The sequence below is a fragment of the Gekko japonicus genome, unplaced genomic scaffold, assembly GCF_001447785.1.
Source record: "Gekko japonicus isolate JY-2015 unplaced genomic scaffold, Gekko_japonicus_V1.1 scaffold893, whole genome shotgun sequence".
Lineage (NCBI taxonomy): Eukaryota > Metazoa > Chordata > Lepidosauria > Squamata > Gekkonidae > Gekko > Gekko japonicus.
The window spans coordinates 273,327-300,589 of record NW_015170302.1 but is presented as its reverse complement, the minus strand read 5'-3'; the positions used below and the strand labels follow the sequence as shown (position 1 = coordinate 300,589).

The 27,263-nt window shown below is 49.3% G+C and overlaps 1 protein-coding gene across 1 annotated transcript; it reads left to right on the top strand.

Annotated features, from left to right (window-relative positions):
- The first annotated feature begins 283 nt into the window (after window positions 1-283).
- Window positions 284-27,208, top strand: LOC107116089 (solute carrier family 35 member E2-like). The gene is made up of 9 exons (XM_015417950.1): window positions 284-355; window positions 11,342-11,833; window positions 13,978-14,113; window positions 17,219-17,346; window positions 18,695-18,815; window positions 19,964-20,017; window positions 23,242-23,314; window positions 24,447-24,592; window positions 26,014-27,208. Exons 2-9 carry the CDS (start codon window positions 11,512-11,514, stop codon window positions 26,261-26,263), a joined length of 1,230 nt encoding a protein of 409 aa, XP_015273436.1. The 5' UTR covers window positions 284-355; window positions 11,342-11,511; the 3' UTR covers window positions 26,264-27,208.
- The last annotated feature ends 55 nt before the right edge of the window (window positions 27,209-27,263 follow it).

Here is a 27,263-nt window from a genome sequence, read left to right as displayed (position 1 = left end):
ACAGGGCTGGCTTTTGGTCTGTTTCCAACGGGGTGTGCCTCTCTGCCAGCCTCTGAGTTGCCTCGGCTGAACTAGGAACTTAACTTTTGATATAAATTTGAGCGTGAGGACTACGGTTGCCAACTCTGAGTTGGGAAAGACCTGGGGAATCGGGGGCGGAGCCTGGGCGGGGCGGGGCTTGGGGAGGGACTTCATCAGGGCTTGATGCCATACAGTTCACCCTCCTCCTCCATAGAGAGAGGGGCCGCTTGCAATCTTTTGCTCCGCCCGGGCGGAGGAGGAGCACTCGGCGTGTGGACGACGGTGGCCGCGATCATGGCTGGAGAAGGAGAAACCCGCGCGGGAGAAGAGGCAGGTGGGTATGTCGGGGGCGACTGCGGAGGGATGGGGCTGGGGGCGTCCCCGTGCATTGCAAAGGGGGGGGGGGAGGTTTAGCAAGAGATCATGCATGCATGGGGGGGGGGGGCGCTCCTAAAAACACTTGCAGTGCTGAGCCCCGGAATCTATTTCCAGGGGCGCTGGCTTTCGAACCGGAGGAGCAATATTTGCATTTTCAGATTAGGGTTTTGTAGGCGGAATCCCTGATTATAAACGCTGGGTTTCATCTAACCCCAGATCCATCGGCTCCGGAACATGTTTCGAGGGCCAGCGTTGCATAGCGGGTGTACGTCTACCAGCTGGAGAGTCGTGGTGTTATTGTCCTCTGGAAGCGATCCCGGATCGTGTTTGCGGCTCCGTTCTTGCCAAACCCGACCTTTGCCTGGACGGCTGGAGGGTTTTGCCGGAGGGGAATGGAATTTACCCCAGGGCGTTAGCAGAAATTGCGGGCTCGGGACGTTGTTTATTCGTGCGAGTCGGTTAAGACAGATGGGAGTGGACCAGAGGCTTGGTCTCTTTACCGGGCTTTCCGATAGCTCCAGGGATCGGCAGCCTCCCAAACCTGTTTCCGTCCAGCCCCGATATGGATTCAGCTTCACTCTTCTCTCTTTCAAAATGAATACTTTGCATCCCCCCATAATCAAAGTGACTTGCAGAGTCTGTGATAAAAATGAGTCCAATTAGAGAAAAGCGACTGCAAACGGGAAAGGGGGAAAGTGCTGTGTTTGGGTTCTAAATATAGGCACCTGAGTCAGGAAACGGGAGGTTTACCTCTTTTATAACTTGGGAATCGCTTTGCTGGACCAAATCTGGATCTGTCAGGTCTAGAGCGGCCTTTACCTGCTGCTTTCCGTCCAGATGCCGTTGCAGATGTCAGCGAGCCGGCTTCGGCTGGGAGGGCGGGGTATAAATCTACAAATAAATAAATAAATAAGGGCCTTTCCCTCTTGGATTAAAAACATAAGAAGAGCCCTGCTGGATCATACCAGTGAGAGTCCATCGAGTCCAGCCTCCTGTTTCACACAGTGGCCATACAACAACAACAGTACAGCACACAGTAAGAAGTAACAAAGAATAACAAAGTGGCCAGTCAGTTCCTCTAGAGAGCCAACAACAGGGCGGAGAGGCTGGGGCCTTCCCCTCATAAGAAAACAAGATGAGCCCTGCTGGATCAGACCCAATGGTCCATCTAGTCCAGCATCCCGTCTCACATAGTGGCCAGCCAGTTCCTCTGGAGGGCCAACAACAGGGTATAGAGGCTGAAGCCATTGTAAGAACATCAGAAGAGCCCTGCTGGATCCGGAAGAGCCCAGTGAGAGTCCATCTAGTCCAGCATCCTGCCTCATGCAGTGGCCAACCAGTTCCTCTGGTGGGCCAACAACAGGGCATGCAGGCCGAGACCTTCTCCCGATGTTGCCTCCTGGCTCTGGGTTTCAGAGGCTTAATTCTCTGAATGTGTAAGTTCCCCTGAGTCACCATGGCTAGTAGCTATTGATAGACTTATGCTCCGTGAATCTATCTAATCCCCTTTTAAAACTGTTTATTCCTGTGGCCATCACCACATCCTCTGGCAGCGGATTCCATATTTTAATCATTCATGCCCCACCATCCAATATTTGAAGGTGCACTGCACTTGAACGTGGAAGTTCTGGTCTTAGCCATTCTGACTAATAGATCTGCCTTAGCACAAATGTATCTGATTAAGTGTACAATAATCTGCCTCGTTGGATCTTACCGGGGCTGGCCAAATACTTCTGCTGAGGCCAGAGCACAAGGATCTTCACTGTGTTGCTGTGGAAAGCTGCAGCAGCCATTTTGTGGCTGTCTCCGCCTCCTACAGCAGCCATTTTGTGGCTGTCTCCACCTCCTACAGCAGCCATTTTGTGGCTGCGCCCACCAAGTTGTGTCAGAATTTGAAAGGTGCCTGGAGGCTCAAAATGAATGGAGACCCCTGTTCTGTACCATGAATGAGCTATAGGAGAATGTCTGACTGAACAGCTCTCGTCATTATATTATGGTTTGATCTTGGGGGGCCAGAATTTTGGCCGTTCACTCAGGTGTTGTTGACAGTTCCATCTGGCTGACCTTCTGCTCCAAGTATTTGGCTGGAGATTTGCTGATCTCCACAGCTACAATTTATTGTTAAATGCTTAGGGCTCTACCTGCCAGTCAGAGAATCTTGAGTTTTATCTTCTGTATTTTAGAGAAGGTTGACTGGCGAGCCATGCCTTCTGGTTGAGATTTAGATTTCTGTGAGGTTGGGCAGGGCAGTTATATGACTCAGGAAGGGCCAGACTGAATCAGAAAGGAACGAGGAGAAAATACTCCTTCATTCTAACTCGCTTCTGTCTTAAAACAACCCTGTCCTTCCTGCATGTTGCAACAAATGCTCTACTTAGTGTGATGAGCTTTCTCAAACAGTTTTTTTTAAAAATTAAGGTTAAATAACTTGCCCAAACAGTCTGCTCAGTTTTAAATTTTTCTTTATTCTTTTAATCATTGTAACAAGAAGTTACTGAACACTTTTATTTAGGAAATATCTAAATTTAAGAAGTATCTGTAAGAAATATCTAAATTTAAGAAGTATCTCAATGGCCAGTTTAGATTTCAGTCGTTGATTTAAACTGGCTAATTGAAATGGCCTTGATTTTAGCCCAGCGTCTTGGCAACATCCAGCTTAGATTAGTGTAACACACTGCATGGACTTTCTACCCTTGAAGAGTGTTCTTAGAATACAACAAGAGTGGAATATGGCTTTGTATAGAAATACTGCTTCTATATTCACATGCCTTCTCCTGTGATGTCTTTTGATAACATGCTGTGTCTTATTTCCTGTTGCAAGCCAAATGGTGAGGCCACATGGCCTCAATAGCCATGCCATAAACCCACATTCTTTCACACTGTCATGCCAAAAGCCAGACCTCATGGCTACACTTTCTGGTCCACATGCGACAAGTCACGTACTCAATGAAGTAGCTGGAGTTGACTGCAGGCGGGGTCTCCAAACTCCTAGCCAATCTATACACACACCTGATGTGCAACTATGGCAACCAGAAATTGGCCACACCCCCCCGCTACTCTGATTGGCTAAAGGCCACGGCTAGTCATGATTAGCTTGGGGTATAATTGTTTGATCCCTATGGGAGTGAGTCTCCTCTTCTTGTTATCGAGTCTCTTGTTCTCTTAGCTCTTGCTGCCTGTTTTATTGCACCTGAAATGCTGCCTCTTGGGAGACAAAGGCCCTGGTCACACGGCAAAGTTACCCTGGGAGAGGCACAGAAGGTGGGCGGATTATCTGGGTGCGATCACACCCCAACATCTGGGAAGTGGAGCGCACCCGTAGCTTACCTCCGACAATGCGAGTTAAAAAAATTGTACCTCCAAGGTACTAGTAAACGTTTGCCACGGGCTGCCTCCAGACGCCCGTGGTGTGATCGTGCCGGCACGCGGCATTCCCCTCCAGTCCCTCATTTACCTGCCAGCACCGAGGGAAAAACCTGTGGTGTGCCGCTGGCGCGTCTGATCACGTAATCGCGGATCAAACTGCGCCGGGGCAATTAGCCACGCCTCCCCCCCGCAATATCCGGCCCGTGTGCCCGGGGCCAAAGAGTTGCTTTGTGAACTGGAGCACATGGTTGTGCAAAGATGGGATTTCTCCTCAAAATCCCTTGGTACTTGGACTATTTTGGACGGATACTCCTGATTTGGTAACTGTGAATCATTAATGTTTAGTTAAGGCAAACAGCCCTAGCCTTTGTTATTTTTGTAATCTCTGATAGTCTATACTAAGCTCTGTACTGAATAATGATCCTTCTTATTTCTAATTGTCTCTGGTGTTGTAACTTGAACGCCAAGGCTAAATCTTGTGGCTAACTCTGACCACTTAAGCTACCTTGTAAGAGTAAAGCGTGCATCTCTGGATTGAGTTGCTAATGTGTTCTGTCCCAGATGCCAACTACGGGTTTGGAATCTCTTCCCTTTGGAAAAGCAGGGACTAGTGAAAAGAGGTTCTGGTGGCAAATTGTCTGGAAACCAGAGAGGGTATAGAACATCTCGTGATTTGTTGTTTAATGTACTGAAAAGTACAGGATTCCCTCTCAGCCCTGGACTGACTGCATGGACTTTCTGCCCTTGAAGAGTGTTCTTAGAATACAAGAAGAGTGGAATATGGCTTCTTGATTCCATCCTATTTATTTAAATTTACTTTATTTATACCCCACTTTTCTCGTTGAGACTCAAGGTGGGTCACAGAATAATACAGTTTCCTGTGTAATGAAAGACAAATTTCAGTTTTATGTCTGAAATGTCCTAAGAGAGCCAGTTTGGTGTGGTGGTTTAGGAGTGTGGACTCTGATCTGGGAGAACCGGGTTTGATTCCCCTCTCCTCAACATGCAGCTGCTGGTGTGGCCTTGGGTCAGTCAGAAGTTCTTTCAGAGCTGTTCTCTCACGAGCAGTTCTTAAGAGAGCTCTCTCAGCCCCACCTACCTCACAGGGTGTCTGTTGCGGGGAGGGAAAGGAGATTATAAGCCGCTCTGAGACTCCTACGGGTCATGAGAAGCAGGGTATAGTCTCTTCTTCCTCTTCTAAACAGACCATATCAGAGACATGAGCTTGCCCCTTGGGCCAGCCACTGTTTGGGCCTTGGAAAAATTAGTGGGTATGTGGTTTGTTTGAGAGCCAGTTTGGTATAGTGGTCAAGTTCGCGGACTCTAATCTGGGAGAACCAGGTTTGATTCCGCACTCCTCCATTATCAGCTGCTGGATGACCTTGGGCAAGCCGTAGTTTTCTCAGAGCTGTCCTTGAAAGAGCAGTTCTCTCACTCTCAGCCCCACCTACCTCACAGGGTGTCTGTTGTGGGAAGGGGAAGGGAAAGGAGTTTGTAAGCCACTCTGGGACTCCCAAGTGAAGGGCGGGGTATAAGTCCAACCTTCTCCTCCTTCTCCTTCTCCTTTTTCCACCCAGACTATGGAACTACCTGCCACAAGATGCTGATCTAATCCCCTCACTTCCTTCTGACACTGCCTTAAAACATCCCTCTTTAGAGAGTACTTGGGGTGGGTAACTTGTTTGGCTTTTTGATGTCTGGTGTCTGCTAGCTCATTGGCTATCTTGCTCAGTGGCTTATCTTTTTAACCTTCTGCTGTTGATGCTGTTCGATTTTAGGTGGGTTCATTTTTCTCTTTGGTTTTGGTCTGATGTATTTGTAAATGGTTGTCACTGCTGTCGTCTTGGATGCCATTTACTTCTATCTATTTATCCTGCCCTTTCTCCAAAGAGCTCAGAGGGTTTCCCCTCTATTTTACCCACACAACAACCCTGCGAGACAGGTTAGAGAGGGAGAGAGAGAGAACCCAGTGAGCATTAAAACTCAGGTTTCCACATTCTGGTCTAACCCCTGCACTAGCAGAAAGGCAGGGAGTTCCCTAAATATCCATCTGCAGCTACATTGTTTTTATGTTGCAGCATTAGAAAATGTTCTTTCTTTCCCCTTGTTCTTCCATCCTGACCTTTCTTGACAGCGAGAGAGGCCGCTAAGCCCTTTTGAAGGGTTTAGCATTATTGTTCAGTTGGATTCTTTCCACCCACGCACCCCCCCCACACAGGAGATGGTAACACAGCCCGGATCGGAGCGGTCTGCAGATCTGAGTCAAGGGGTCTTTTGTCTGGACGCAGCAGGAACCGCACTGGGAGGCCAGGAAAATCGTCTTAGTTGGAAAGCTCTAGCTGTGGCATTAGACGCTGTGGGGATGTCTGTCTCCTTCAAGACGCCGGGATTATATCGGGTCTGTGAGGGGTAGGTGCAGAAAGGAAGGATCTGCAGTTTGTTGACGTGAGTAACGTTTTCTGTCCATCTGTCACAGCTGCCGGAAATGGACTTTGTGCTGTGATTGCGGTGACATTTTGTAGGAGAGCGTCTCTTAATTTCCCGCTGCAAAACATCTGTTTGGTTAAGCAGGTCAGACTCCTTGTGTGGCTGTGCCAGTTTCCATCTGTCCTTTGTGTTCTCCCATGTGCTGTTACTGTGTATTTTATTTTCACAACAACCCTGCGAGGTAGGTGAGACTGAGGAACGAGAGCACGGGTGCCTGGCCTTTCACCTGACCCTGCTGCAAGAATCCTGGTTTTCTCCTTTCAAAATGATTTTCCTCAGCTCTGACCTGGATAGGCCAGGCAAGCCCGATCTTGTTAGATCCAGGAAGCGAAGCAGGGTCGACTCTGCTAAGTACTTGGATGGGAGACCTCCTTGGAATACCAGAGGCTGAGAGGCGGGGGCAGGCTTTATTCAGCCACCTCTCTGAATATCCTCCAGGCTCCTGGGGGGGTGTCAGTCACCAGAGGTCGCCATGACTTCCAGGTGCGCGCATGCACACACGCACATATAAAAAATACTCCAAAAAAAGATTTTCCTCAGCAGTTTCCTGCCCTTAACACACATACCACCAAGCCCTCTTTTCCTCTTCTAGCTGTGTGAGGCAGATTTCTACAGGAGAGAACCATTCCTTATATTTATACCCCATCCTTCCTCCAAGGAGCTTAGGACGTGCCTGGAATTATCCCGTTTTCCCTCCTCACAACAACCCTGTGAGGCAGGTGCATGGTCCGAGGTCACTCATTTAGCTTCATGGCCTGAGTGAAGATTCGAACCCAGGTACTCTTGCCTCAAACCTGAGCCAGGTTGACCAGGAGGGGGGTGCGTAAGAGGCTCCAGGTCTGCTGGGCTCAAAAACTATTGAGGCATCTGCTCTCTGCCCTAGAAATGTTTGCACTTGGGGAGACAGCTAGAAAGGGTCTCTCTGTGGTAGAGCATCTGCTTGGCATGCCGAAGATCCCAGGTTCATTCCCCGGCATCTCCAGTTAAAGAGGACCAGGCAGTAGATGATCAGGAGTAACATCTAGATTGCAAGATGTCATAGTCCCGCTGTGCACTGCATTGGTCAGGCCGCACCTGGAGTATTGTGTGCAGTTCCAGAGGCCTCACTTCAGAAAGGATGTGGGCAGAATGGAGCAGGTGCAGAGGAGAGTGACGGGGATGATCGGGGGCCTGGAGACCAAGCCCTGTGAGGAAAGGTTGAGGGACTTGCGCACGTTCAGTCTGGAGGAGGTTGAAGGGGGGACAGGATGGCTTTCTTGAACCATCTGAAGGGCTGTCACTTAGAGGAGGGCAGGGAGCTGTTCCTCTTGGCAGCAGAGGAGAGGACGCGCAAGAATGGGTTTAAATGAAGGGCGGGAAGGTACCGGCTGGATCTTAGGAAAACCTTTTGACAATTAGAGTTTTTCAACCATGGGATCAGCTGCCTCGGGAGGTGGTGAGCTCCCCCTTACTGGCAGTCTTCAAGCAGCGGCTGGACAAACACTTGTCAGGGACATTTTAGGCTGATCCTGCATTGAGCAGTTTGTTGGACTAGATGGCCTGTATGGCCCCTTCTAACTCTATGATTCTGTGATGTGAAAGACCTCTTCCTGAGACCTTGGAGAGCCGCTGCCAGTCTGAGTAGACAATACTGACTTTGCTGGGCCCAGGGTCTGTTTCAGAAAAACTACTGCAAATAGTGCAAATCATGCAAATCCTAATTTGTATTAATGCAACTATATTGAATCCAATCCATTGTACACTTATGTTTTACAAAAATAAGGACGTCACAAGATGAAATGAAGACGTCAGCAGATGAAACTGGACGAACTCCCCCGGAGTTAACATTCGTTTCGAGGTGGCTTTTTCATACATAACACCTCATACAGCTGTGCATCCACATGAACACGAATCTTCCAACTTGGACTTTCCTTTGTTCCTATACGTTTTGAAGTTACTCACAAACAGCTCTTAGCCATAATATCAAAACCAGGCTGATCAGCTGTATGAGGTCTTATGTATGAAAAAGCCACCTCGAAACGAATGTTAACTCCGGGGGAGTTCGTCCAGTTTCATCTGCTGACGTCTTCATTTCATCTTGTGACGTCCTTATTTTTGTAAAACCTAAGTGTACAATGGATTGGATTCAATATTGTTGCATTAATACAAATTAGAATTTGCATGATTTGCACTATTTGCAGTATTTCTGTTGTGTTGGTTTATGTCATACGGCAAACCCCCTTCATTTGTTGTGATCTGTTTCAGAAGAAGGCAGCTTCATATTTGTGTTGATATTGCTCAGCTAGGCTGGTCATCTTAGGCAGTTTTGAGGCCACGACGGGTCGGATCTGCTCTGTCATTTTGTGATCCCCCCCCCCCTATGTTTCGACATCACAGTTGTTTGGGGGAAGCTCAGGGGCATCCCCATTTTACATAATTTTCTGGGTTTTTTTAATGATATGACTCCCAATTCTCTGTCCTGGTAAAAGCAAATGGGAATCCCCTCCTCCCTTCGTCTTCTCCCAGCGCGGCGACCACACGACGTCCTTTTCGGCGCTCTTCAAACCATACATAAACATGTGTGCATTCTGGCAGAGAGAGCGTTCTTAAGACGTGGCACAGAGACACTGGCTTGCCTCTTGCGCTCCACTTAAAGCCAATTGAGGAGGTCAATAAACTGATTAAGTGCTTAAGGCAGCGGGCTTCAAGCAGCCGGCGATGTTAGGCGTAAATATTTCATAACTCGATCGCTTAATTTGTTCTGTCTGGCGGCTCCGTCTCTCTAGCCAGCGTGCTATATCGCTTGCCTGCAGAGAGGCTTCGAATGGGATCTTTATGCTCCGAACTGATCTACTCCCCTCCCTCATTCGAGCCATACAGCAGTTCTGCGAGGAACATCAAAATGAGTGTGACGGAGCTGAGGTCACCCACCCGGGGACCTTTGTGATGGAACTGAGATCTGAACTCGAGTCTCCCAGACCGGTTGCTGTTTTGTGTGCATGTATGTATCTCACGACTGGGCTTTATGCTTTACCCTCTTCAATTGTTGAGTGACGCTGGTGGTCCTGTTTGTTTGATAATACTTCACAATGTCATTATTTCTATGAGATGTCGGATCTTACTGTTTCTTTTGCTGTTTTTAACCCATCCCCCTTAAAGATTTCTGCTATTTTTAAAAGCTTTTGGGTATTCTTGCCAGTCGCTTTTCTGTGTATTTTGTACCTTACTCGTTTTATCTGCTTGCTGTAGTTACTGCAGCGTTTGAGAACCTGTTTGGTTGAGAGATGAAGGATAGAATTGTCTTAAATGGATACACTAAAATAGCTATGCAAAGGCTGATAATAAGAAAACCTTCCTTGGAGGTTTTCAAACAGAGGTCATATGGCCATCGGACAGCAATGCTGATTCTGTGAACTCGGGCAGATCACGAGAGGGAAGGCAGGGAGGGTTGCATCAGTGCTTAGTCCTTGTGGCCCTTTCTTACACGCCCAGGGAAATACTGAGCGCCACTTTGGGGTCTGGAAGCAATTTTTCTCCAGGCCAGTTTGGCCAGGGATCCTGGAGGGTTTTTGTCATCTTCTGGGCATGGAACAGGGGTCACTGGAAGTGTAGAGGGGGAGATATTTGTGAATTTCCTGCATGGTGCAGGGGGTTGGACTAGATGGCCCTGGAGGTTCCTTCCAACTCTATGATTCTACGATTCTAAAACTTAGTCTTTATAGAACTTGATGTAGGTTTCTGTTCAACCTGTACAACAACCCTGTAAGGTGTTCTGGATCCGAGGAGGTGAGGCAGAGAAAATAACTTGTTGAGGTGTCAAAGAAAAGGGGGGGAGGGGAATACATGTACAGTCCACTGGAGATTTGGGGAGGAGAGGGTCCTCGGCGGGTATAATGCCGTACAGTCCATCCTCCAAAGCCGCCATTTTCTTCAGAGGACCTGATTTCTGTAGTCTGAAGATCAGTTGTAGTTCTGGTGGTCTCCAGGCCTCACCTGAGGGCTAAATGCAAGGGGGGAAAAACATGAACAAATCACAAGAAATATATTATAAATATCCAACACATTAAAGATACTAATAGCCAGGGGTCATTTCATAGAAAAAGAGGAGCAGGAGCTCATTAGCATAACTTATTTGCATATGCCACACCCCCTGACATCACCAGAAGTGTGTCAGAAGGCAATACCCATCGCTCAGGCTCCACTGGACTGTTTTGGATTGCTAGTTATTGGGGGGGAACGCGCAGATCTGCCCTTACAGGGGAGGGAGAGCTTGTTCCTGAAGGGGGGCTGGGGGGGGGGGTGCTCTGCAACTTACCTGGCTGCTTCTTGCTCCTTATGGCCTGACTGAGGGCTGCTGGGAGCAGGGGGCGGGGCTTGTTGCATGTGCCCGCCCCCTGGGCTCCTTACTGCTGGAGCTCCGCTCCTGTGCGCTCCCACAGGAAATGACCCCCGCTAATAGCCATGTACTCTATTCATACAACAATTCTGAAGTCCGTAATCATTTCCACTCCCATCCAATATATTTAAAGGAACCAAGTGCCTGTGTTGAAAAATGTTGTCAACTCATTGTTTTCAAACTACAGCAGTTAACTCTTTCAAAACAGTTCATTGTTGTCAAAACAGAGCAAATAAGTCTTTCAGACAATAGAATTTCAAAGTGCGTGCGTGGAGACTGTAGGAAGGACACTGCCCGTTCCACCCTTGACGGAGTCTGCCGTCCTTTACACATCCGTTTCCGAAAAGCTTTTCAAAGAGGGGACAGGACGTTGTCCATACGTACAACACTGCCACTCCAATATGAATATCCAAGTTCTCACAAGCACAGTTATTCTCCTGTAAATTGAAAAGGGGACCAATGCTGGTTGTTTCCCCCTTATCGGGACCTAAAGCAGATAGTGGGGAGGGGTGCTAGCGGGGATTATCCGCTAGTTAACACCTCTCTTTCTCAGCACTTTACCCCCGGTTCACTTTGGTTTTTTGGTTTTTCAGCCAAAGTCTAAATACCATATTCTGCTCATAGCACTTCAGCATCACATTCTGTTCGGGCCGTAGCTGTGTTTCCTTTAACCTTCTTTTCTTTCTTTCTCTGATTTTTTTTTTTTAAATCCAGTTCTCTGTGCGGGAAATGGAGCTCCTCTCTGGAACAAGGACCTGAAGTTATCCACGGGCAAGGAGAACCTCCGGGGCTCACCCTGCCAGAGCTGAAGAGCCATTCCCACACCGCGAAGAGCTGTCTTTGACCGATGGTCGTGGCGTCGAGACTGACATCCGGGCCTCAAGATGGCCGGTCAGACTCCGGAGGATGCTGCTTTGGCCGTCTCGCCTCTTCTTGAGGAGAAGCCCAAAAGCAAAGGCCTGTTCCAGCTGGGCTCCCTTTTCCACAACCGGAGTGAGAAGTACTTCATCTCCAGGAGCGACAGCATGCCGGAAGAGAACGTCTTGAAGATCACGATCACCGAGACCACTGTCATCGAGTCGGACTTGGGCATCTGGAACTCCCACGCGCTCATCTACCTCAGCTTGTGGTTCTTCTTCAGCTTTTGCACTCTTTTTCTTAATAAATACATTCTTTCGCTGCTGGAGGGCGAGCCGAGCATGCTGGGTAATTGCGGTTCTTCTAATGGAATAGTGAGCATTAACGTTCCCAGTTTGGAGGGTGGAGCTGGGCCGTGTGCGCACAATTTAAAAAACAACAGCCCGAATTCTGTGAAATGTTGATTCTGTGACTCATATGATGCTAATTGGGTCAATTTCCATCTTATTTTGCATAATTTATTCTGTAGTTTACAAATTTTACATTATCCTGAACACATGAAGCTGCCTTATACTGAATCAGACCATCAAGGTCAGTATTGTCTACTCAGACTGGCAGCAGCTCTCCGGGGTCTCAGGCAGAGGTCTTTCGCATCACCTACTGCCCGATCCTTTAACTGGAGATGCCGGGGTTCGAACCTGGGACCTTCTGCCTGCCAAGCGAATGCTCTACCACTGAGCCACAGCCCCTCTTGCTTCTGCTAGTTGCAGAGGGTGGAAAGGAGACAGAGACGGCTGCAGGTTTTTCTGGACCTTTTAGCACAGGGGGTCCGTGGCTTCTGACTCTTTTCCCCATCTAGCACAGCCCCCTTCTCCCCCTCCTGAAATTATGGCCACACATGCATGAAGCTGCATGAAGCTGCAGACCACCGGTCCACCAAGGTCAGTATTGCGTACTCTGACCGGCAGCTGCTCTCCAGAGTCTCAGGCAGAGGTCTTTGACGTCACCTACTGCCTGATCCTTTTAACTGGAGATGCCAGGGATTGAACTTGGGACCTTCTGTGTGTCAAACAGATGCTCTGCTCCTAAGCCACAGCCTCTCTCCACTGGACAGAGTGTAGGATAACCCTCTCCTTCGAGTCCCAAAGGCATCACCTGACCTAAAGGATCAAGGGTTCTTTCCAGTGTTCCCTCTAAGCTGTGGAGTCTTGTGAGCAAAAAGCTGTTGGCATTAAAGTTGTGAGCGAGTGATTTAGCTGCTGCATCAGTTAGTTTGCCCTGGAGCCCTCCTTCCTGGGCGAAGACAAAAATCTGTGAGCCGGAGACTAAAAAACTGTGAGCTAGCTCACACCAACTCAGCTTAGAGGGAACACTGGTTCTCTCCATTCAGGGCTCCTCCCAGCAGGAAATGAGAATTTCCCTTGGTGGACTTCTACCACACCAGGGGTCTCTGGGATCAGTTATGCCCCTTTTCCTAGGGCTACCTAGAGAAGGCCACAGAGAGCATGACTTTCTTGCACTGTGCTTCCTTTGTAGCTGCCGGGCTCTAGATTGGCTCAGGGTCGGTCGTGGGTTGTCTTGTGTGCCATGAGCCCCTGTGGGCCTTGAAAGGACCTATAGGTGGCACAGCAGCTTTGCCCCTGATTTCTGGAAACGATGGTCTACAGCTGCTCCATCTTAGGAAACTGCCTATGAGACATCTACCAAAAGCAGAATTCTTAGCTGGAATCCCCAGTAGACTGCTGAGGGGACTGGTTTCTCTGCTGATTCCTGTAGGTGGCCCATCTCGATTCAATTCCATTCTGCATCTAGGATTGTCACCACCCCTTGACAAGGTTAAAGAACTGGTGTAGTATAGTGCAGTGGTTAGGGCGTCAAGCCTGGAGAGAACCAGCTTCAAATTCCTGCTCCGTGTCAAACCTCACTGGCCAGTCACTCTCTCTCGTAATAACCTACTTCACAAGTAGTTGAAGGTAACATGGAGAAGGGGGAACCACTTCTAGAGAAGTTGTAAGGACTGCAGCCTGTAAAGTGCTTTGTGTTTGCATTTGTGCATTTATTTCTGTCCCAGTTTTCTCCCCCGTTGGGGCTCAAAAGTGGCGCAGAACACCATTCTCCCCTTCTTCCTTTTATCCTCACAACAACCCTGTGAGGGAGGCCAGGGTGAGAGTTTGTGAGGGGCCCCGAGGCTACTGTGAGAGACAGGATGTGGACGAGATGGACCACTGGTCTGATCCAGCAGGGCTGATCTTGGGTTCTTATGTTATCGAAGTCACCCAGCAGGCTTCCAGGGTAGAAGGGGCAATTCGAACCCAGGGCCTCCCGGTATCCTATTCCATTCCTCTAGCCACCACACCACACCAGCCCTGGCTGCTTCGAAAGGCCTTACAAACGCTGTGTACTGTTGCTGTCAGTAATATGACGGGCAAGAGGCCACGATCCCTTGGAAGTCCTTCTCTGATTCCGCCGCTTCTTTAAAACTCTCTTTCCAGGTGCCGTCCAAATGCTCTCCACCACCTTCATCGGCTGCGTGAAGATGTTTGTCCCCTGCTGTTTGTATCAGCACAAAACGCGCCTCGCCTACCCTCCCAACTTCATCATGATTATGCTGTTTGTCGGGCTCATGAGGTAAGCCAGAGGTCATATCGCGGGGGATCGCAGTTCCCCCGGGTGAGGTACGGGGGCGGGGCACGTGACGAAGCCCCCCCCCCCGCTTCCGGCCGCCCCGATTCCGGCCCTCATTCAGCCAGGAGGAGGCAGGGCCTTCGCGGGGCTTCCTTGCCCTCCCGCCGGCCTTGCAGGTCCACCGCCGGGCCCCTCATGGGGCTCGGCAGTGGAGCCGCAAGGCCGGCGGCGGTCGGGACCATTGGGGGCGGGGTGTGTGGCCTTATGACACACTTCCGGTGATGTCAGGGGGTGTGGCCTTATGACACACTTCCGGTGATGTCGGGGTGTGTGGCATATGCTAATGAGTTATGCTAATGAGTTCCCCTAGCTCTTTTTCTATGAAACGACCCCTGAGGTAAGCGCTTGGATGCTCCCCCCCCACCGCTCCCCAAGCCACACAGAAACTGTTACCACTGTTCCCTCTAAGCTGAGTTATAGTGAGCTAGCTCACAGTTTTGCAGCTTCCGGCTCCCACATTTTGGTCTCCGCCCCGGGAGGATGGCTCCAGAGGAAACTAATTGATGCAGCAGCCAAATGGCTCGTTCACAACTTTAATGCCAGGAGCTCACAAAGTAGAATTTTTGCTCACGAGACTCCACAGCTTAGAGGGAACGTTGACTGTTACTAGAATTTCCAGCTCTGCGTTGGGAAATACTTGGAGATTTAGGGGGTGGGGCCCGGGGCGGGACCTCAGCAGGGTACAATGCCATAGAGCCCACCTTCCAAAGCGGCCGTTTTCTCCAGGGGGAGCTGATCTCTGTTGTCTGGAGACCCATTGGAATAGTGGGAGGCCTCCAGGCCCCACCTGGAGGTTGGCAACCCTGATTGCTGCCCAATCACAAACCAGCAGGTGTAGCGGACAGCCGAAGTTCTGGACCAGGGGTTGGTTGCACCCCTGCACCATGCTGCCTGTCCGCTTGTTCGCTCTTGAGCTGGAGGTGGTGGTTATAGAACCTGGAACCCGCTGCGTGCCGAAAGGACGGCCTGCGTTTGCGCAACAGGCCCTCCCCACCAGAGGAAGCCGCTCGGTATTTGATCTCACTTAGTGTTGTCCAGGGCTCTTTTTGTAGAAAAAGCCCGGCAGGAACTCATTAGCATAATAGGCCACACCCAACAGCAGGAACTCATTAGCATATTGGGCCACACCCCTGACAGCACAGCTCATTAGCACATTAGGCCGCACCCCCATGTTACCAGAAGTGTGCTCATCCAGCCACACCCACCTTTCCCTTCTTATTCTGTTTACCTTGTTTGTTGTCAAAACCCAGGGCCTTATTTTGTAGCAGGAACTCCTTTGCATGTTAGGCCACACACCCCCTAATGTAGCCAATCCTAATGAGTTCCTGCTGTTGGGTGTGGCCTGTTATGCTAATGAGTTCCTGCTGGGCGTGGCCAACTTGGGAGCCAGCCGGAACTCCGTTCCTGTGTGTTCCTGCCCAAAAATAGCCCTGGTGTTGTCTCCTTTGACAGGTGGCTCTCCAGGGCCTCAGGCTCTCGAAGGTCCTTCTCGACACCTCCTAGCCAGTGTGGCTTATCGGTTAATGGTGTTGGTAGGAGGAGGAGGAGTAGGTTTCTATACCCTGTTTTTCTCTACCTTAAGGAGTCAGAGTGGTTTACAGTCACCTTTCCCTTCCTCTCCCCACAACAGGCACCTTGTGAGGCAGGTGGGGCTGAGAGAGTTCGGAGAGAACTGGGAGTGGCCCAAGGTCACCCATCTGGCGTCATGTGGAGGAGTGGGGAATCCAGCCCGGCTCTGCAGATTAGAGTCTGCCGCTCTTCATCACTACACCACGCTGGTTCTCACTAGTATGGGGGACTAGCATCTGGGAGAGCCGGGTTTGAACTTCTGCTCATGCCATGGATGATAATCATTATAATCTTATGCCATTTTGTGTAGAATAGCCAGGAGATCCTAAGATGGTCTGGCAGCCGTAAGTTCCGGCTCCTTCAGTGTTATGCACCACCAGGTGGCGAGCTAGACTTGTCTGTAAGGCAAGAGGCGTTTCAGAGGCGGTTTTCCGTTGCCTGCCTCTGCGTCACGACCCTGGTATTCCTCGGAGGTCAGGTTACCCTTCCAAATACTAGCCAGGGCCGACCCTGCTTAGTTTCTGAGATCTGATGAGATTGGGCTAGCCTGTGCTATCGAGGTCAGGGCTGTGCTGCGGGCGTTGGCTGGGTGGCCTTAAGCCCGTCACGCTGTCTCAGCCTACCCTAGGGTTGTTGTGAGGCTAAAATGAAGGAGAGGAGAACGATGTAAGCCTCTTTGGGTGCCCAGTCGGGAGAAAGGCTGGGTATGAATATATTAAATAAATAAATACTTGAGATTTTAATTGGAGGTGCCAAGGATTGAGCCGGGGACCTTCTGCATGCAAAGCAGGGGCTCTGCCACTGAGCCACTGCCCTTCCTTGTACCAGACAATTGGTCCATATATAGCTCTATATTATCTCCTCTGACCGGTAGTGGTTTTTCTGGATCTCAGGCAGAGGCGTGGTTTTTCCCACGTCTGCTCCCAGCTGAGGTCCTCAACTGGAGATGCTGAACATTGAAACAAGAGACCTTTGGCACACAAAGTGAAATGATAAAGGCTTGTGGTGTACGCAGGGGTCATTTCCTGCAGGAGCGCACAGGAGCGGAGCTCCGGCAGTAAAGAGCCCAGGGGGCGGGCACGTGCAACAAGCCCCACCTCCTGCTCCCAGCAGCCCTCAGTCAGAGCAAGAAGCAGCCAGGTAAGTTGCAGAGGCCCCCCCTGGCCCCTCGGTCCAAAACAGTCCAGTGGCACCTTTAAGACCAAGTTTTATTCAGGTACAAGCTCTCCCTCCTCTGCGAGGACAGATCTGCATGTTCCCCCCCCCCCAATAGCTAGCAATCCAAAAGTCCAGTGGAGCCTGAGCAGTGGGTGTTGCCTTCTGACACACTTCTGGCGATGTCATGGGGGATGGCATATGCAAATGAGTTATGCTTATGATCTCCTGCACCTCTTTTTCTACTAAATGACCCCTGGGTTTTCGTGTGTGTTAAATGTTTTGCATTTCCTCTTCCTTACCGTGCTCTCTCTCTCTCTCCAGGTTTGCAACTGTGGTTTTAGGTCTGGTCAGCCTGAAGAATGTGGCCGTTTCTTTCGCCGAGACGGTTAAAAGCTCCGCGCCCATTTTTACTGTCATTATGTCCCGCATGATCTTAGGAGAATACACTGGTGAGCCTCGCAGCTGGTGTTGTGTTTTTTTACTTGGAGGCTTGAATAAAGCAATTGGTGTGTGGGACTAGTATCGTGCAGACTTGAATTCAGATCCCCTCTCTGTTCACTTGGGTGACTGTGGGTTGGTCACTGTCTCTCAGCCTAGCCTACCTCCCAGGACTGTTGTTGTGAGGATAAAATTGGGGAGGGGGAACCATGTACATTGACTTCTGCTCCTTGGAGGGAGCGGGGGAAATAAAAGCGATGTGTTGGAGATCAAAGGTGTTCTGATGCTATTTGGAAAATTTCTATCTCACCTTCCCATCAGGGAACTGCAGGTTGCAATTGCTTTTTAAAATATCTGTTCTGAACTGAGTCCAGTGGCCCCTTTTAGACCAACAAAGTTTTATTCAAGGTATAAGCTTTGGTGGGTAAGCATGCTTCTTCACCACACCACAAAAAGGATATTATAGCGTTGGGGAAAGCGCAGAAAAGGGCAACTAGAATGATAAAAGGGCTGGAACACTTTCCCTATGAAGAAAGGTTAAAGCGCTTGGGGCTCTTTAGCTTGGGAGAAACGACGGCTGAGGGGTGACGTGATCGAGGTCTATAAGATGATGCGTGGGATAGAGCAGATTGAGAAAGAAGTACTTTTCTCCCTTTTTCACAATACAAGAACTCGTGGGCACTCCATGAAATTGCCGAACAGTTGGGTTAGAACGGATAAAAGGAAGTACTTTTTCACCCAAAGAGTGATCAACACATGGAATTCACTGCCACAGGAGATGGTGGTGGCTACAAGCATGGACGGCTTCAAGAGGGAATTGGATAAACATATGGAGCAGAGGTCCATCAGTGGCTATTAGCCACAAGGTATAGATAGGAACTCTCGGTCTGGGGCAAGGGATGCTCTGTCTTCTTTGGGTGCTTTGGGGAGGCAACAGTGGGAGGGCTCCTAGTGTCCTGGCCCCACTGATGGACCTCCTGATGGCCCCTGGTATTTTTGGCCACTGTGTGACAGAGCGTTGGACTGGATGGGCCATTGGCCTGCTCCAACATTGGCTTCTCTTATGTTCTTATCCAGTGAAACAAAATTTCCTCAGCCGTTACATATGGGAAGGGGAGGCACCCCCACCCTGTCCCTCTCTCTTCCTTTATGTATCTGGTTGAGTAAATTCAGTTTCGCTGTATCTGAAGAAGTGTGCTTGCACACGAAAGCTTATACGTTGACTAAAACTCTGTTGGTCTTAAAGGTGCCACTGGACTCCAGCTTTGTCCTGTTGCTTCAGATCCACACGGCTACCCACCCAAATCTATTCTGATCTAGTTTCTCTTTCCTTCCCCCCCCCCCCCCCCACTTACCCAGGACTGCTAGTGAATCTTTCGCTCATTCCTGTCATGGGAGGGCTGGCTTTGTGTACAGCCACTGAGCTGAGCTTCAATATCCTTGGATTCTCCGCTGCTTTGTCCACAAACATTATGGACTGGTGAGTATCCGAAAGACTGCCGAGCAGGGGTCCCCAACCTTTTTGAGCCTGTGTGCACCTTTGGAATTCCAGCAAAAAGAAGTGGGCACAGTCACAGAACTGGGTGCTGCAGGAGGAGAAGCCAGCCACAAAATGTCAGGGGTCAAGGTTATATACAAGTCTGACAGCAGCTCTTCAACATTTCAGACAGAAGCTTACTTCCACAGGATGCCTTTCAATCTGCACAGCCAATTAGAAGCAGTGTTCCCTCTAAGCTGAGTTAGTGTGAGCTAGCTCACAGTTTTTTAGCCTCTGGCTCACACAATTTTGTCTTAGCTCAGAAAGGAGGGCTCCAGAGCAAACTAACTTATGCAGTAGCCATATCACTCAATCACAACTTTAATGCCAGGTGCTCAGAAAGTAGACTTTTTGCTCACAAGACTCCACAGCTTAGAGGGAACATTGATTAGAAGCCCTGCTGGGAAGCAGCCCCACCTTCTGCCCCACCCACCTTCTAAAAGCCCTTGGCGGGTGCTAGGAAAAGTGTCAGTGGCTACCGCGACGCCCACGGGCACCACGTTGGGGACCCCTGCTGTAGAGGGAGACAAACGTTTGGCTTGGTTCAGGCACAAAACGAAAGCCACGGTTTGTGTTAACTGTGGTTAGTTTGTGAAACAAGCATTTAGTTTATGGACGATCTCTCAGATCCTGGTTTCCCTCGGTAAAGACTGGTTTCCTCCCCTTCCCTCTACCCAGATATTTCTGTAGCCAAGCGCATTGGCAGTATCGGGGAAGAAATCAGGATTAAACCAGGGTGTCCACATAGATATATTATGTGAAATCATAATTAAGCGTGGTTAAGAAACCAACGTGAGACCTTGGTTTTAGACTTCGGTTTGATGGACCCTAGAAAACTACGGTTAGTGGAGTGTCCCACGTTTCAGACAGTTGCACTGACCATTGTTTGTTTAATTAAGCCATCCTTTTGCATTATGTCAGGTCAAGGTAGACAGTATAGAGCTAGATGGACCAATGGCCTGCCTTGATGTAAGGCGGCTTCCTGTGTCTGTTGCTAAACTGAGCACTGGGAACACGGCCAAGGGAAGCTCGCCGTTTCCCCAGATTCTCAGCAGCGCAAAGAAATAAATGCCGATTTCCTTCCCTTGTAGCTTGCAGAACGTTTTCTCCAAAAAACTACTAAGTGGAGACAAGTACCGATTCTCGTAAGTATTTGTGGCGCGGCAGACGTTCCGGTAAGCCGATTTAACCGGGTTGATAGTTGCACGAGGACCAGCTTAAGACTAGAGCACTCGGGTGGGTTTGCTGAGTGTAAACTTGGGGATGAAGCAGGTCCACCGTGGCAGATCTGTGATCAGCCCTCCCAACGCCTTTAGCTTCAAAGCAGCTGTTGGGAGGTTAAAAATGTGGTCTGAACTGTAATGATGCCTTGTTTTGATGTGTGTGTGTGTGCTCCTTTAAATTTTAGTTTGACTGCAGTAATGCAAGGAGGGCAATAGGGGGAGATGTGTGTGCTGTGATTGGCTGATGACTGAGGGTGTGGGAGGAATTTCTGAGAGGAATTTCTGTGTGTGTGTGTTTTATGACAGAGTTCAGTGTGTGTATGTGTCTTTGGAGAGTGAAGTGTGAAAAGCTTTAAAGAGTCTGTGGAACTCTTAAAGTATTGTAAGAGAGTCTATAAGGAAAAGAAACAAGCTGTGTCTAAACTGTGTGATTAGACCAATGTTTTATCCTGTGTGGAAAAGTCAAAGAGTTTAGCCGGTTTGCCTACATATGTGAGAAAGAGAGAGAATCCTGTAAGAGTGGGATTTTGGTGTCTACTGGTGTGACACCAAGCTTGCCAGTTACATTTTACAAGTTCCTTTTTCCAGAAACCTATTTTGTTCTTATTTCAATAAATCCGTTTTTGTTTAAATATATCCTAGAATTCAGTTCAATCCTTCCACAGGGCCACATAGACCTCTGAAGTGCCCACACTACCAAAGGAGAGAGATTTGGAATTTTAAATTCCTGGTGGCAGCAGAGACTACCAAGTTTATATATACAAAGTGTGAATTAAAGGTAAATAAGGCTGCCAAGCCACGGCGGGGAATCCGCACGTCTTCACAGGATCCCTGCCGCGGGGGACAGCGATACGCGTTGCACCGCCGTCGCCAGGATGTGACGCTATGCGTCGCTCTGGCAACGGGTCCCGTTGCCAGAGCGACGCGTAGCGTCACATCCTGGCGACGGCGGTGCAACGCGTATCGCTGTCCCCCGTGGCAGGGATCCTGTGAAGACGTGCAGATCCCCCGCCGCGGCTTGGCAGCCCTAAAGGTAAAACAGTTTCCCCTAAAAGCAAGCACGTCACAGAGTATGATTTAAAGGAAACACAGCCCCCCCCCCATAGGAAGGACGCTACATGAAGTTTCACCTGCAGGTGTTCCCTTCCTTGTGTCAGCTATGCTGCCATATAGTTTATGGGGCCGGGTTTGCTTTCATGACCTGTGTGCCAGTTGCTGCTGCATTCCTTTCTCTTCGTTATCACTGACCTTGTAGCCAGCCTGGGTAGTGTCTTCCCATCAATTACCCAGTGAGATTGGTTTCGTTTCCCAGGCTGGGCTCTAATTGCCTTGGTCCTCTTTCCCGCCCGTGGGAGTCAGGCCGATTGGCCCATAGGTGGTGGTGGTGGGGTGCTTTCGAATACCCTATACCCCTCTCAGCTTTCTGTGATGTAGTCATTCCTAACAAGTGCTTGTGTCTCTGCTACCATAGTGCTTACAATAAATTAAAAACTTCGAAGAAGCGTGTGTTCTGTTGTTTGACTGTGGGTCCTCATCAATGCTCCCTCTAAGCTGTGGAGTCTTGTGAGCAAAAATTCAACTTGGTGAGCTACTGGGATTCTAGTTCTGAGCGAGCGATTTGGCTGCTGCATAAATCAGTTTGCTCTGGAGCCCTCCTTCCTGAACTAAGACAAAAATGTGTGAGCCGGAGGCTAAAAAACTGTGAGCTAGCTCACACTAACTCAGCTTAGAGGGAACACTGCTCCTGACACCTTGTTTAATTCCTTGACTTTGGCACGTGGCTGTTCATACCTCTCCAAAGGCCACATTCCCCCCCTCCGAGCTCTGTTTTCAGCCTTCCTCCTAGGCAGTTGGTCAGTGGCTGGCCCGTATTTATTTATTTATTTTACTACATTTATACCCCACCCTCCCCGCACGCGGGCTCAGGGCGGCTTACATAGGCACAACAGTGCAATAAAATACAACACCATTAAAACAATTTAGGCACCCAAAGTGCGATAAAATTACAGAGTTAACCACTTAAAACACAATTCAATCTTATAGAATGCATCGGTGATTACAATACTCACTCATTGTTATATGTCACAGTGAGGTCAGAAGAAAGGGGGCGTGCTATGGGCCGAGATGTTCCGGATGGCTAATCGGCCCACCCCGACGACACTGCTCTGCAGTACACTGTGGGGCTATTGGGGGCTCCGCCCCCTTCCTTAAAGGGCCAGCCCCACAAGTTTGCCTTCTGGAAATGGTACAGGATTTCATTGCCTTAGGCAGGGGAAGGGTAGGGGATATTTTTGCATTTCATTTATGTCTGGGGTGTCTGTGCTGCATTTAATTTAATTTATTAGTAGTACTGTTGTCTTTATTGTTACTTAAAATGATTATTACAGTTGTTTAGAGAGAGGCAGAAAAATAATGGCAGCCCCACCATCCCCTCCAGAAACATTTTTACCCAACAAGGCACAAAATCCTGCCTATGGGCTTGGTCAGTAGTACAAGCATGCCCCGTTGCGGGCTTCTGACTGAGAAGAAGCCACTCCTAGGAGAAGCGAGAGTTGCGTCGGGCATCTGGCATTCAGTGCTGGGAAGGTCGGCTCTAATGTTAACCGGTGGGCCAGTCTAGTTGTCAAGTGCAGCTCTTGGTAGCCCTTTGCCAGAAAGTTATAAACCATTACCTACTACCCCTTCCAGCAGCCCAGCTTTGAGGGCTGCAGTGGATCAAGTGGTTAAGACGCTGAGCTGCAGACCGGAAGGTCGGTAGTTCAGCAGTTCGAGACCCGAATGTGCCGCGTGACAGAGTGAGCTCCCGTCTCTGGCCCCAGCTCCTGCCAACCTAGCAGTTTGAAAGCAAGAAATTGCAAGTAGATAAATAGGTACCGCTTCGGTGGGAAGGTAACAGCATTCCGTGCGCCTTGACATCTAGTCATGCCGGCCACATGACCATGGAAACGTCCTTGGACAGTGCTGGCTCTTCGGCTTGGAAACGGAGATGAGCACCGCATCCCTAGAGTCGGATTTGACTGACTTTCAAGCAAGGGAAACCTTTACCTAATGCTTCACAAATCAGTTGTTTTTCCAGTTTACCTTTTTAAGCTGTGATTTTTCATGCAAATGCTTTCTAACCCCCCTCCCTTCCCTTTTTTCAACAGAGCACCGGAACTTCAGTTCTACACCAGCGCGGCTGCTGTGATCATGCTTATTCCAGCATGGATATTTTTTATGGTGAGATTTGTCCTCAATCTTCTCCCCCCCACACCTCCCCACAGCTTAGAGGACCTCCAGCAAGGCCGTTCTTACATACTTACAGATAAATGGAGACTCCATATTTAGAGGCAGTATATCTCTGAAAACCAAAAGGCTACGTATTGCGCTTGTGGGACTCCTGGAGGGCGTTTGGTTGCTTTTGTAGAAAGCGGGATGCTGGACTAGGTGGACTTTTGTTCTAATCCGGCAAGGCAGTTCTCAAATACTTATTGATAAATGGAGCTTCCATGTTTGAATATCAGAGGGGTCTTGGCTGTGTGTTGTGCTTGTGGAACTCCTGGGGGGTATCTTTATACCCCCTGTCTTTTAGCCAAGACTGACACTTCCAAAAAGTGAAATCTTATGCAGATATGATGGGGGAGGGGGTAGCCTCTTTTGGTCCTTTTCATTTTAATGGCAAAGTCCAGGTTCCCAGGCATCCCTCGGGTGGGTGGGTGGGTGGGTGGGGCAGGCCGGTCAGACTAACTTCAAGTTAAAGATGCCATCGCCGCATCCAAAGTCCCCTTGCATTGACCTGCTTGGTCCAGCAGCCACCTGGCCCTCGCCTTCTCAGGCTCATCAGAAGTCACCGGTCCTGTAGAAGGTGGAAAGAGACAAAGACCTCTTTTGGTCGGCCGGTCCAGTCTAATTTTCTACTGGCCCCTTGCTCACATCTCAGACTCCATCAGCAGCTGGCTGCCTGGCAGAAGCAAGCTGGTGAAAAAACCCCTTGATGGAGCACCAACCTAAACACCAGGAGAGCTGGGTTGATTTTGAATCTTCTTGTGGGCGTTCTGGCAGCAGTGCTCTTGAGAATAAAGGGATCAAAGGCTGGGCAGAAACAATAAATAAGATGGGGCTGGAGGAGCGTAAAGGATAGTCGCGACACTGCAAGATTCACTTTCGCAAGCCAGCTGCCCTCGAAGGCCCGTTGTGGGGGCACGGAGGCCGATTCTCCTCTGTTGTTTCCTCACGGCTTTTTACATGTTGTTGCCACCTCTGGGTTGGGAAACACCTGGAGTTTTGGAGTGGTTGGAGTCTGGGAAGGGCATGGTCTTCCCTCTTCCTTTGCCGGGATCTTCTGCCTTTATGGATTTCCGTTTCCTTTTAGGATGTGCCGGTCATTGGGAAGAGTGGAAGGAGCTTCCGTTACAATCAGGACGTCGTCGTGCTGCTCCTGATAGATGGAGTCCTGTTCCATCTTCAGAGTGTTACTGCTTATGCCCTGATGGGCAAAATTTCCCCAGTGACTTTTAGGTAAAAAAAGAAGCAGCAGCAGCAGCAGCAGCGGCGGGTGGGTGTCAAAATGAGATCTGGCTGTGCCCCTGGCCAAAAAACAACAACTCCCGAGAACAAAACAACAAACCTCCCCTGATTTCTAAGCTCACCAAAGAACCTCCCGAATAGTGAAAACAGCTGTTGGCCAGATGTTGATCTCCTTCCAGATCAACAGATCTGTGGTCACAGCAAGAAATAGCCGTTCACGGTGACTCCCGTTGCCCAGTTTGATTAGGGAAAGCGCTTCAGGCCCTCTCTCGTTAAAGGGTGTGGTGTGGATTTTAAGAACTGGCTGTACCATCGAAGCTGACTGTTGGCCCGCTGATCTATTTAAAATGTCCTCCAAATAAACAGGCCAGCCGGTTGGTTTGTTTTTTTTAAAAACAAATGGCTTCATTATGTGCAAAGTATGTACAAAAAAATATTAAAATGCAGACAGCAGATACTGTCCTTGAAGATGTGTTCATGCAGGAGGAAATAGCCCTCCGAATACAAATGTTAATTTATTTCATCTATACCCCACCTTTCTCCCCCAAAGGGGACCTAGAGCGGCTTACCCCATTCTCCTCTCCTCCATTTTATTCTCACAACAACCCTGTGAAGTAGGTTAGGCTGAGTGAGTTCCCATGGCACAAGCGGGGATTCGAACTTGGGTCTCTCACATACTAGTACGGCACTCTTAACCACTAGACCACATTGGCTCTACAAAGGCTTTCTTTGGAGTGGAAATAACGCCTCTTCTGATATGACTCTGGACATTTCACATGCCTGCAGGTACCCTCTAGAAACAATTGTATGTTAATTTAGATCCGTCTTGGAAGAGGTGTTCCTTTTTTCCCTTTTCTTACACCTTGGAAGGCGTGGAGCTTCTTCTAAGATGGCTTCTGTTGTGACGTGTGCCTCATTCAACAGCAGGGAAAAAAAGAGGGCCCCCCCCATTTTTATGCATATGGAAATTTGTACAAATTTAAGGTCTTCTATCGATACTTGACTTAAAGTTGCTCTATAATTGACTTGCCCTGACCTGTATAGCCCAGGATAGCCTAACCCCGTCAGATCTCGGAAGCTAAGCAAGGTTGGCCTTGGCTAGTATTTGGAAGGGTGACCGCCAAGGAATACCAGGGTCGTGACACAGAGGCAGGCCATGGCAAACCACCTCTGAACATCGTTTGCCTTGAAAACCCTGTGGGGTTGCCATGAGTCAGCAAAAAAAAATTGACTTAAACTTACATCTATAATTGACTTAAACTTGCATCTATAATTGACTTAAACGTGCATCTATAATTGACTTAAACGTGCATCTATAATCGACAAATGTGCACCTATAATTGACTGCGATTTTGCTGGTGGGATGATAGCTGTCATTAACGTTTTGTATGAACCGTTCTCTCGTTCTTCAGCGTCGCCAGTACGGTGAAGCACGCGCTGTCCATCTGGCTAAGTATTATCGTGTTCGGTAACAAGATCACCAGCCTCTCGGCCATCGGAACGGTTCTGGTGACAATCGGGGTTCTGCTCTACAACAAGGCCAAGCAGCACCAGCAAGAGACCATCCAGGGCCTGGCAATGGCATCGACGCTTCAGTCTCCCCAGGGCAAGAACGAAGACACCGAGCCTCTGATGGCCAAGGACTTAAAGCCGTACGAATGAGATTGTGCTCGATCACCGTGGTGGAACTCTGTTTTTGGAAGACCGCTATCCCAGTGATTGGCTGCACCGGGGGCCATTGTACTCACAGTCTGGAGACAGGGTGGGGTCAGGGGAGGACATCTTGCATTAGAGTACAACGGAGGACAATCCAGCCGGGAGTTCTTTGAGAAACGGAAACAAAGCAGAAGAATTGTCGAGAAGCGAGCTTGACTCTTTCCTCTCTGACAGGCACAATGCAAATAGGTAAGGGTCTTTTGGTCCAAACCCTCCACCAAAGCAGTGTGAGATGCAGTGGCCTTTTTCGGTCACACTGCATGCACGCCACAAGACACGGAAGCAGTTAGACTTTCCCCACTGTGTACGTGAGCCAAAGTGGCACTGTTTTGGAAGCGCTAAGGCACTTGGTCAGCTTCGATTTGCATCCTGGCTGGCGTCGACTATTACCGAAGGTCCAGAGTTCCAAGGTGATGTCCGGAGTACCTCCTGGAAGTCGAACCAGCAAAAGGGATCCAGGGTGAGGGGCAACGACACACTAACCACTAGCTCATTATGTGTCAAATCTGTCCCCCCCCCCCCAAAACCCACTATTCTCTGGGCTGCACCCACTGAAGACATCCGCCCACCCACGTTCGAATCCCCTGATGGACCAAAGCTTCGCATTGATGGAACGGATACCACTAATTCTCTGGGCTGCACCCACTGAAGACATTTCACCATTGATGACATGACACCAGCAGTTTTAACTGCGGATTCCCCCACATCCCCTAGTCGATTTCGGTGTCCCCTTGAACCGAGGTTCATAATGTGTTTTTAGAGCAAGGGTGGGCAGTAACATGCAGCAGGGAACGGGAGGGTGAATAACTTGAATTTTTTTTAAAAAAATATGATATGTAGGCATGCAATAAATAACTGACTCTTGGAGCCAGGGGTTATGACACAATTGCTGCGGGGTCCTTACAGCGCTTAGGTGTTTCAGCGCTTAACTGTTTTGATATGAGGA

Bases quoted from the DNA above. Each gene is read 5' to 3' on its own strand.
- LOC107116089 (XM_015417950.1), top strand. From the start codon at position 11,512: ATGGCCGGTCAGACTCCGGAGGATGCTGCTTTGGCCGTCTCGCCTCTT. The intron at 14,114-17,218 runs GTAAGCCAGAGG...CTCTCTCTCCAG, and splicing joins CTGTTTGTCGGGCTCATGAG to GTTTGCAACTGTGGTTTTAG. The intron at 20,018-23,241 runs GTAAGTATTTGT...TTTTTTCAACAG, and splicing joins GGAGACAAGTACCGATTCTC to AGCACCGGAACTTCAGTTCT.